Here is a 12,090-nt window from a genome sequence, read left to right as displayed (position 1 = left end):
GGATCGGAGAGGAACTCTAGGAGTGAAGACAGGGAGAGAGAGGGTCGGAGAGGAACTCTAGGAGTGAAGACAGGGAGAGAGAGAGGGTCGGAGAGGAACTCTAGGAGTGAAGACAGGGAGAGAGAGAGGGTCGGAGAGGAACTCTAGGAGTGAAGACAGGGAGAGAGAGGGTCGGAGAGGAACTCTAGGAGTGAAGACAGGGAGAGAGGGGGTCGGAAAGGAACTCTAGGAGTGAAGACAGGGAGAGAGAGGGTCGGAGAGGAACTCTAGGAGTGAAGACAGGGAGAGAGGGTCGGAGAGGAACTCTAGGAGTGTAGACAGGGAGAGAGAGGGTCGGAGAGGAACTCTAGGAGTGAAGACAGGGAGAGAGAGGGTCGGAGAGGGACTCTAGGAGCGAAGACAGGGAGAGAGAGGGTCGGAGAGGAACTCTAGGAGTGTAGACAGGGAGAGAGAGGGTCGGAGAGGAACTCTAGGAGTGAAGACAGGGAGAGAGAGGGTCGGAGAGGGACTCTAGGAGCGAAGACAGGGAGAGAGGGGATCGGAGAGGAACTCTAGGAGTGAAGACAGGGAGAGAGGGGATCGGAGAGGAACTCTAGGAGCGAAGACAGGGAGAGAGGGGGTCGGAGAGGAACTCTAGGAGCGAAGACAGAGAGAGAGGGTCGGAGAGGAACTCTAGGAGCGAAGACAGGAGTGTGTCCCGTAGTGTGGAACGGCCTTGTCTTGTTGTGGTCAGCGGTGAGCTGGTCTGGTGTTTCCTGTCCATTCAAGGGCATTTCATCTGCTGAGACCTGGACAGGAGAGAGACAGCGGAGAAGAGCAACCAGCTACATAGGCCTCACTGGGTTGGAGAGAGAGAGAGAGGGACGGGGGGAGGAGGGAGAGACACAGAAGGAAGGAGGCTACGAGGGGAACCACATGGTCTCAGTCCCACAGGGAGTTACTCTTCTGGGGACAGTAGACTGACAAGGTAGGTACTTCCATATTCTACTTCCTGTTTCAGTCTTCCACTCTGGATTGTTGTGTGTGATACTGTTAGGATGGAGTGAAAATATGTAGTTTCAAAGTAAAGGTGGGGACTTGGCCCAGTAACCCAGAAAGGTGGGGACTTGGCCCAGTAACCCAGAAAGGTGGGGACTTGGCCCAGTAACCCAGAAAGGTGGGGACTTGGCCCAGTAACCCAGAAAGGTGGGGACTTTGCCCAGTAACCCAGAAAGGTGCGGACTTGGCCCAGTAACACAGAAACACAACATACATCATGGTAAGAGTCCTCCCGTATACCAAATATGAAAATCAGTTTGAAATATATTGTGAATCATTCTGAAACATATATTTTATCCTCTAGTAATTCTCATTATTCGAGAGGGGGAATTGTTACTCCAAATGAGTAACTTTTATAAGATGTAAATGAATACAGTGTTGTAAAGAGTTGAGAACTCTGAATGAACCCCAGTATTGAAAAGTAATATGCAGGTATGGTCATTAGTGTTATGGTTGTATTCCAGAAGAGGATACGGTCATTAGTGTTATTGTTGTATTCCAGAAGAGGATACGGTCATTAGTGTTATGGTTGTATTCCAGAAGAGGATACGGTCATTGGTGTTATTGTTGTATTCCAGAAGAGGATATGGTCATTAGTGTTATTGTTGTATTCCAGAAGAGGATACGGTCATTAGTGTTATGGTTGTATTCCAGAAGAGGATACGCTCATTAGTGTTATTGTTGTATTCCAGAAGAGGATATGGTCATTAGTGTTATTGTTGTATTCCAGAAGAGGATACGCTCATTAGTGTTATTGTTGTATTCCAGAAGAGGATATGGTCATTAGTGTTATTGTTGTATTCCAGAAGAGGATACGGTCATTAGTGTTATTGTTGTATTCCAGAAGAGGATGCGGTCATTAGTGTTATGGTTGTATTCCAGAAGAGGATACGGTCATTAGTGTTATTGTTGTATTCCAGAAGAAGATATGGTCATTAGTGTTATTGTTGTATTCCGGAAGAGGATACGGTCATTAGTGTTATTGTTGTATTCCAGAAGAAGATATGGTCATTAGTGTTATTGTTGTATTCCAGAAGAAGATATGGTCATTGGTGTTATGGTTGTATTCCAGAAGAGGATATGGTCATTAACTGTTGCTCTTTCCCACACCGTAGAGTAGCATCCCAATCTCACCAGCTGATTCCACTGTTAGACCTGTTGATTACAGTCCAAACTCAGTCATGGATCATATCCAGTAGCAGTCTGTAACGACTGTTAGACTGGCTTTAGTCTCTAGACACACGCAGGCCTCTCTCTATACTATCCCTGGCTACAACCTGCTGTCCCCCTGTCCACACTCCAAATATACCCGATCCTATATGTAATATAAACCTTTCAGTGTCACTACCTGCCCTGTAGTCAGAGGTGTGAAGACACACACACACACACACACACACACACACACACACACACACACACACACACAAGACACACACAGAGATCTTGGTCCTCCTGCTGTGAGTCAGTTTATTGAAAGCCAGGGACAGGACACTCGACACTACTTTTAAAAATCCACCTCTCTAAAAACAAGTCTATCACCGATGCCGCCAGCTATAGGCCCCCTCTGCCCCCAGCTGTGCTCTGGACACCATACAGTGAGGGGGGAAAAAGTATTTGATCCCCTGTTGATTTTGTACGTTTGCCCACTGACAAAGAAATGATCACTCTATAATTTTAATGGTAGGTTTATTTGAACAGTGAGAGACAGAATTACAACAACAAAAAATCCAGAAAACCGCATGTCAAAAATGTTATAAATTGATTTGCATTTTAATGAGGGAAATAAGTATTTGACCCCTCTGCAAAACATGACTTAGTACTTGGTGTCAAATCCCGTGTTGGCAATCACAGAGGTCAGACGTTTCTTATAGTTGGCCACCAGGTTTGCACACATCTCAGGGGGGATTTTGTCCCACTCCTCTTTGCAGATCTTCTCCAAGTCATTAAGGTTTCGAGGCTGACGTTTGGCAACTCGAACCTTCAGCTCCCTCCACAGATTTTCTATGGGATTAAGGTCTGGAGACTGGCTAGGCCACTCCAGGACCTTAATGTGCTTCTTCTTGAGCCACTCCTTTGTTGCCTTGGCCGTGTGTTTTGGGTCATTGTCATGCTGGAATACCCATCCACGACCCATTTTCAATGCCCTGGCTGAGGGAAGGAGGTTCTCAACCAAGATTTGACGGTACATAGCCCCGTCCATCGTCCCTTTGATGCGGTGAAGTTGTCCTGTCCCCTTAGCAGAAAAACACCCCCAAAGCATAATGTTTCCACCTCCATGTTTGACGGTGGAGATGGTGTTCTTGGGGTCATAGGCAGCATTCCTCCTCCTCCAAACACGGCGAGTTGAGTTGATGCCAAAGAGCTCTATTTTGGTCTCATCTGACATGCGTTTTTCTGGAATTTTTTGTTGTTATTCTGTCTCTCACTGTTCAAATAAACCTACCATTGAAATGATAGACTGATCATTTCTTTGTCAGTGGGCAAACGTACAAAATCAGCAGGGGATCAAATACTTTTTTCCCTCACTGTATGTGAACTGATTGCCCCCCATCTATCTTCAACGCTCTTGCTGCTAGATGACCTAAACTGGGACATGCTTAACACCCCGGCCATCCTACAATCTAAGCTTGATGCCCTCAATCTCACACAAATTATTGTCATGACGTTGGCCTGTGGGTAAGGTTTATGACCCCCCCATAAATACCTTTCCCCCTTCCCTCTCTCTCTCTGACTCTACTGAAGGACTCTTGAATAGCCTTTGTTAAACATAGAGAGTCTGGGAACATAAAACAAGTGGGGGGAAAGGAACCATATTTCGGTAATAGAACCAGTTGAAAATATGCCCTGGAACTTAATGAATATGATGTCAGTTCGGTTGTCATCTGAGACATTATGACTGATGACAGGACGACATAAACTGTATCTGGGAAAGTCTACACATTCTAGTTATCAGATTCACATGAAATTGTTGTTCAATTTAAATGCAATTTAAATGAAGCTATTTGTGAAAAGATTAAATGTAATTTTAGCTTCCAAATTAGAGAATTGGGTTTTCATAAGGTTAGAGCCCTGCTCAATCAGTGGCCAACACGGCCAGCATCTACGACCAATCTACCGAAGCGCAGCTCAGAGTAAATATTTATTGCATTTTCCTTTTCCAAATGGGCGGTAATTTAGAATGCATAAGATTCTGTATTTACGATAGCATAGCTGCTGTTTCTTTGATCCTAAGTCTTCCCGCTCTTTCATTCAAGCCCAACCCCCTCTCTTTGAGTAACAAGCCATCATACAGGTTCCGTCCACCAGGGACGTTTTCTGTATGACATAATTAGCATTCTGTGTATATGTAATTCTGTGTGATTAGTTAGGTATTTAGTCAATAAATAATTGAATCAGCAATACAAAATTGGGTTTAACTTGTTAACCAGGGTTCGTGAAGATAACCAAGAATTTACAACTTTCAGATGAGACTGAAATAAGGTGATGATTAATATTGACTGCTATTGATGTAAAATATTACTAGGTCTTTCAGAGTTTATTCGGAAGATAACAGCTCTATAAACACTCTTTCGTGGTGCCCCGACTTTCTAGTTAATTACATTTACATGATTAGCTCAATCAGGTAATATTAATTACAGAGAAAGGATTTTATAGAAATAGCATGTCATATCACTTAATCCGGCATAGCCAAAGACACGATATTATTAATGAACCCACCAGGTACAACCCCAAATCTGTAAACACGGGCACCCTCATAGATGTCATCCTAACTAACTCGCCCTCCAAATACACCTCTGCTGTTTTCAACAAAGATCTCAGCGATCACTGCCTCATTGCCTGCATCCGTAATGAGTCTGCGGTCAAACGACCTCCACTCATCACTGTCAAACGCTCCCCGAAACACTTCAGTGAGCAGGCCTTTCTAATCGACCTGGCCCGGGTATCCTGGAAGGATATTGACCTCATACCGTCAGTCGAGGATGCCTGGTTATTTTTTTTAAATGCCTTCGTCTCCATCTTATATAAGCATGTCCCTTTCAAGAAATGTAGAACCAGGAACAGATATAGCCCTTGGTTCTCTCCAGACCTGACTGCCCTTGACCAGCACAAAAACATCCTGTGGCGTTCTGCATTAGCATCGAACAGCCCCCGTGATATACAACTTTTCAGCGATGTTAGAAACCAATATACACAGGCAGTTAGAAAAGCCAAGGCTAGCTTTTTCAAGCAGAAATTTGCTTCCTGCAACACAAACTCAAAAAAGTTCTGGGACACTGTAAAGTCCATGGAGAATAAGAACACCTCCTCCCAGCTGCCCACTGCACTGAGGATAGGAAACACTGTCACCACCGATAAATCAACTATAATAGAGAATTTCAATAAGCATTTTCCTACGGCTGGCCATGCTTTCCACCAGGCTACCCCTACCGCGGTCAACAGCCCTGCACCCCCCACAGCAACTCACCCAAGCCTCCCCCATTTCTCCTTCTCCCAAATCCAGTCAGCTGATGTTCTGAAAGAGCTGCAAAATCTGGACCCCTACAAATCAGCCGGGCTAGACAATCTGGACCCTTTCTTTCTAAAATGATCTGCCGAAATTATTGCAACCCCTATTACTAGCCTGTTCAACATCTCTTTCGTGTCATCTGAGATTCCCAAAGATTGGAAAGCAGCTGCGGTCATCCCCCTCTTCAGAGGGGGGGAAACTGTTGACCCAAACTGCTACAGACCTATATCTATGCTACCCTGCCTTTCTAAGGTCTTCAAAAGCCAAGTCAACAAACAGATTACCGACCATTTCGAATCCCACCGCACCTTCTCCACTATGCAATCTGGTTTCAGATTGCCGGTCATGGGTGCACCTCAGCCACGCTCAAGGTCCTTAACGATATCATAACCGCCATCGATAAGAGACATTACTGTGCAGCTGTATTCATCGACCTGGCCAAGGCTTTCGACTCTGTCAATCACCACATTCTTATCGGCAGAATCAACATCCTTGGTTTCTCAAATGATTGCCTCTCCTGGTTCACCAACTACTTCTCTGATAGAGTTCAGAGTGTCAAATCGGAGGGCATGTTGTCCGGACTTCTGGCAGTCTATGGGGGTGCCGCAGGGTTCAATTCTCGACTCTTTTCTCTGTGTACTTCAATGATGTCGCTCTTGCTGCTGGTGATTCTCTGATCCACCTCTACGCAGCCGACACCATTCTGTATACTTCTGGCCCTTCTTTGGACACTGTGTTAACTAACCTCCAGACGAGCTTCAATGCCATACAACTCCCCTTCCGTGGCCTCCAACTGCTCTTAAATGCAAATAAAACTAAATGCATGCAATTCAACCGATCATTGCCCGCACCTGCCCGCCCATCCAGCATCACTACTCTGGACGGCTCTGACTTAGAATACGTGGATAACTACAAATACCTAGGTGTCTGGTTAGACTGTAAACTTTCCTTCCAGGCTCACATTAAGCATCTCCAATCCAAAATTAAGTCTAGAATCGTCTTCCTATATCGCAACAAAGCATCCTTCACTCATGCTGCCAAACATACCCTCGTAAAACTGACCATCCTACCGATCCTCGACTTGGGTGATGTCATCTATAAAATAGCCTCCAACACTCTACTCAACAAATTGGCTGTAGTCTATCACAGTGCTATTCGTTTTGTCACCAAAGCCCCATACACTACCCACCATTGCGACCTGTATGCTCTCGTTGGCTGGCCCTCGCTTCATACTCGTCGCCAAACCCACTGGCTACAGGTTATCTACAAGTCTCTGCTAGGTAAAGCCCCACCTTATCTCAGCTTGCTGGTCACCATAGCAGCACCCACCTGTTGCACGAGCTCCAGCAGGTATGTCTCACTGGTCATCCCCAAAGCCAATTCCTCCTTTGGCCGCCTTTCCTTCCAGTTCTCTGCTGCCACTGACTGGAACGAACTACAAAAATCACTGAAGCTGGAGATTCCCATCTCCCTCACTAACTTTAAACACCAGCTGTCAGAGCAGCTCACAGATCACTGCACCTGTACATAGCCCATCTGTAAACAGCCCATCTATCTACCTACCTCATCCCCATACTGTATTTAATTATTTATCTTGCACCTTTGCACCCCAGTATCTCTACTTGCACATTAATCTTCTGCACATCTACCATTCCAGTGTTTAATTGCCATATTGTAATTACTTCGCCACCATGGCCTATTTATTGTCTTAATTCCCTGATTTTACCTAATTTGCACTCACTGTATATAGACTTTTTGTTTTCTTTTGTTCTATTGTATTATTGACTGTATGTATGTTTTACTCCATGTGTAACTCTGTTGTTGTATGTGTCGAACTGCTTTGCTTTATCTTGGCCAGGTCGCAGTTGTAAATGAGAACTTGTTCTCAACTGGCCTACCTGATTAAATAAAGGTGAAATAAAATAAATAAAATAGTCTAGTCTCTCTCCTCCAGACACATTAACTAGTCTAGTCTCTCTCCTCCAGACACATTAACTAGTCTAGTCTCTCTCCTCCAGACACATTAACTAGTCTAGTCTCTCTCCTCCAGATATATTAACTAGTCTCTCTCTCTCCTTCAGACACATTAACTAGTCTCTCTCTCTCTCCTCCAGATATATTAACTAGTCTCTCTCTCTCCTTCAGACACATTAACTAGTCTCTCTCCTCCAGACATATTAACTAGTCTCTCTCCTCCAGACACATTAACTAGTCTAGTCTCTCTCCTTCAGACACATTAACTAGTCTCTCTCCTCCAGACACATTAACTAGTCTCTCTCCTCCAGACACATTAACTAGTCTCTCTCCTCCAGACATATTAACTAGTCTCTCTCCTCCAGACACATTAACTAGTCTCTCTCCTCCAGACACATTAACTAGTCTCTCTCCTCCAGACACATTAACTAGTCTCTATCCTCCAGACACATTAACTAGTCTCTCTCCTCCAGACATATTAACTAGTCTCTCTGTCCATCCACATATGCGATCTGTGGTTAGCTAGTAATTTTCTCGCCCTACAGCCAGGGCTCTGATCTGTCACTTCCATGGGGGGGGACTGGAACCTGCTGTCTATGTTTTAACTAGTCCCTCTCTCTCCCCCTTCGCTGTCCCTCCCTACAGCCACAGTAATCTGCTTCTACCATGGGAGACTGGAATCTGTTGGGGAAGTTGTTGGAGAAAGCCCAGGAACACAGCACCGTAGTCGGAAAGGTCTGGCTCACCGTCCTCTTCATCTTTAGGATCCTGGTCCTGAGCGCCGCAGCAGAGAAGGTGAATAATTCCAAGTTATTTGACACCTTTAAAAATATGTTTAGAATTGCGTCAGCCATTGGAGTACAACAATAAACACAGTAAAATGTATTATTTTTGTATTTAAAAAAAAAAATGCAACTTGTTATTTCCATTGTGTTCCTGGTAGGTGTGGGGAGACGAGCAATCAGGGTTCACCTGCGACACCAAGCAGCCTGGATGTGAGAACGTCTGTTATGACATCACCTTCCCCATCTCTCACGTCCGCTTCTGGGTCCTCCAGATCATATTTGTCTCCACGCCCACCCTCATTTACCTGGGTCATATATTACACCTGGTGAGGATGGAAGAGAAACAGAAGCAGAGAGAGAAGGACGCAGAGCGGGCCGGGGACAAACCACCTTTGCTGGAAACCAAGACCTGTAAGGCCCCGGTGAGGGACGACAGGGGTAGGGTTCGACTGAAGGGGGAACTACTGAGAACCTACGTGTTTAACGTCATCTTCAAGACGCTGTTCGAAGTGGGCTTCATCGTCATGCAGTACCTGCTCTATGGCTTCCAGCTGCAGCCCATGTACACCTGTGATCGCTCGCCTTGCCCCAACACGGTCAACTGCTACATCTCCCGTCCCACAGAGAAAACCATCTTTATCATCTTCATGCTAGTAGTGGCCAGTTTGTCTCTGTTCCTCAACCTGATAGAGATGTACCACCTGGGGTGCACTAAGTGTCGTCAGGGCATCAAGTACAACCGAGAGGATCTGAGCTCAGACTCTGTCTCCAAGGAGCCCAGCGAGGTGGACGAGGCTGTACCGTACGCTCCCAGCTACGACCATTACCACGGAGGCCAGCCAGCCTACCCCCAACTCCAACCAGCCAAGCAGGTCCAGTCAGCATACCCTCCTGTCCCCAGCTATAACATGTCCCCTCTATCTGAGGAGACTGACTCCACCTACCAGCCCTACCACAACAAGGCAGCCTACAAGCAGAACAAGGACAACTTGGCGGTGGAGAGGAGTGGCAGCAGGCAGCCGGAAGAGGAGGGGGACTTGAAAGGGAAGAAGGGCGGAGGAGAAACGTGGGGGGGATCGGAGCCAGGTTCCCCATCACTAGCCCGGGCTGGACGCAGCGCTGCTAAACACGGCAACAACAAGACCAGAATAGACGATCTGAAGATCTGAGAGGGGCTTAGGTTGCTGTGACGATGTCTTAGGTTCCTGCCGTGGGTCTTATGTTGCTTGAAAGGCATTCTTAGGGTTCTGTCCCAAATGGCACTCTATTCCCTATATAGTGCACTACCTTTGACCGAGGCCTGAGACGGTCCAAAGTAGATCACTATATAGGGAATAGGGTGCCATTTGGGACACAGATGTGTCCAACAGACCCGAGGCCATCCTGCCCCCTGGTGGCCTGGTGGATAGCAGAGCTTTGACTCACTGGGGGGGGGGGGGATTGACATTTGTAGGACACACAAATAAACTTTGAACGTTACGTTTGTAAAAAAACACGATCTATGAAGGACAAATAAATCCACTGTTACGTTTGTAAAAAAAAAAACACGATCTATGAAGCGACAAATAAATCCACTGTTACGTTTGTAAAAAAAAAACACGATCTATGAAGGACAAATGGGTTTCATAATAGATGACGAACCGCGACGTCTTAAAAACTCTTTTAGAAAACCTTCTGGTCCTGGTTTCTACGTGGGATAGAAGGATTTACGTCCCGTTAAATACAACAACTATTATTGAAAATGTTTGTACATTTCAGACTCTGAAGAATAAGAGGAAATATTTGACATGTGTGTTGTAGTAAAGACGCTATCTTTGGGGAAAAGGATGTTATTTAACATTTGACCAAGTAAAAACATGTTTGAATGAAGATATCATGTTTAATTTGTTTCTACATGTCGAAGAATAATAACCCTGGATGCACTTTAACAGTCTGGCCCAAATGGTACCCTATTCTCTATAGGATACACTACCTTGGACTAGGAACCATAGGGTACACTACCTTGGACTAGGAAGCATAGGGTACACTACCTTGGACTAGGAAGCATAGGGTACACTACCTTGGACTAGGAAGCATAGGGTACACTACCTTGGACTAGGAACCATAGGGTACACTACCTTGGACTAGGAAGCATAGGGTACACTACCTTGGACTAGGAAGCATAGGGTACACTACCTTGGACTAGGAAGCATAGGGTACACTACCTTGGACTAGGAACCACAGGGTTTGGGCTCTTTGTAGTGCACTAATCAAATACACCCCCCCTTGGAAATCAAATGCATTGGGGGGAGGGGGGATTTGATTTCCATGGGGGGAGGGGGAATTTGATTATAGTGCATTTGATTTATAGTGCATTTGCCTATAAAGCCAGCCCTGCCAATACTGCTGTTGCTGACATTCTGAGGAAACCCATCGGTACCCCTAATACAGACCTAACCCCTCATACAGACCGAATCTTCATACAGACCGAACCCCTCATACAGACCTAACCCCTCATACAGACCTAACCCCTCATACAGACCGAATCTTCATACAGACCTAACCCCTCATACAGACCGAATCTTCATACAGACCTAACCCTCATACAGACCTAACCCCTCATACAGACCGAACCCCTCATACAGACCTAACCCTCATACAGACCTAACCCCTCATACAGACCTAACCCCTAATACAGACCTAACCCTCATACAGACCTAACCCCTCATACAGACCTAACCCCTCATACAGACCTAACCCCTCATACAGACCTAACCCCTCATACAGACCTAACCCCTCACTACCTATACAGACCTAACCCCTCATACAGACCTAACCCCTCATACAGACCTAACCCCTCATACAGACCTAACCCCTAATACAGACCTAACCCCTCATACAGACCTAACCCCTCATACAGACCTAACCCCTCATACAGACCTAACCCCTCATACAGACCTAACCCCTCATACAGACCTAACCCCTCATACAGACCTAACCCCTCATACAGACCTAACCCCTCATACAGACCTAACCCCTCATACAGACCTAACCCCTCATACAGACCTAACCCCTCATACAGACCTAACCCCTCATACAGACCTAACCCCTCATACAGACCTAACCCCTCATACAGACCTAACCCCTCATACAGACCTAACCCCTCATACAGACCTAACCCCTCATACAGACCTAACCCCTCATACAGACCTAACCCCTCATACAGACCTAACCCCTCATACAGACCTAACCCCTAATACAGACCTAACCCCTCATACAGACCTAACCCCTCATACAGACCTAACCCCTCATACAGACCTAACCCCTCATACAGACCTAACCCCTCATACAGACCTAACCCCTCATACAGACCTAACCCCTCATACAGACCTAACCCTCATACAGACCTAACCCCTCATACAGACCTAACCCCTCATACAGACCTAACCCCTAATACAGACCTAACCCCTCATACAGACCTAACCCCTCATACAGACCTAACCCCTCATACAGACCTAACCCCTCATACAGACCTAACCCCTCATACAGACCTAACCCCTAATACAGACCTAACCCCTCATACAGACCTAACCCCTCATACAGACCTAACCCCTCATACAGACCTAACCCCTCATACAGACCTAACCCCTCATACAGACCTAACCCCTCATACAGACCTAACCCCTAATACAGACCTAACCCCTAATACAGACCTAACCCCTCATACAGACCTAACCCCTAATACAGACCTAACCCCTCATACAGACCTAACCCCTCATACAGACCTAACCCCTCATACAGACCTAA

The 12,090-nt window shown here is 46.0% G+C and overlaps 1 protein-coding gene across 1 annotated transcript; it reads left to right on the top strand.

Moving 5' to 3' along the window:
• The first annotated feature begins 278 nt into the window (after positions 1–278).
• Positions 279–10,173, top strand: LOC106604101 (gap junction alpha-3 protein). The gene is made up of 3 exons (XM_014198495.2): positions 279–967; positions 8,165–8,314; positions 8,463–10,173. Exons 2-3 carry the CDS (start codon positions 8,186–8,188, stop codon positions 9,471–9,473), a joined length of 1,140 nt encoding a protein of 379 aa, XP_014053970.1. The 5' UTR covers positions 279–967; positions 8,165–8,185; the 3' UTR covers positions 9,474–10,173.
• Positions 10,174–12,090: the final 1,917 nt, after the last annotated feature.

Source organism: Salmo salar, chromosome ssa05, assembly GCF_905237065.1.
Source record: "Salmo salar chromosome ssa05, Ssal_v3.1, whole genome shotgun sequence".
Taxonomy (NCBI): domain Eukaryota; kingdom Metazoa; phylum Chordata; class Actinopteri; order Salmoniformes; family Salmonidae; genus Salmo; species Salmo salar.
This window is presented reverse-complemented; position numbering and strand designations above follow the sequence as displayed.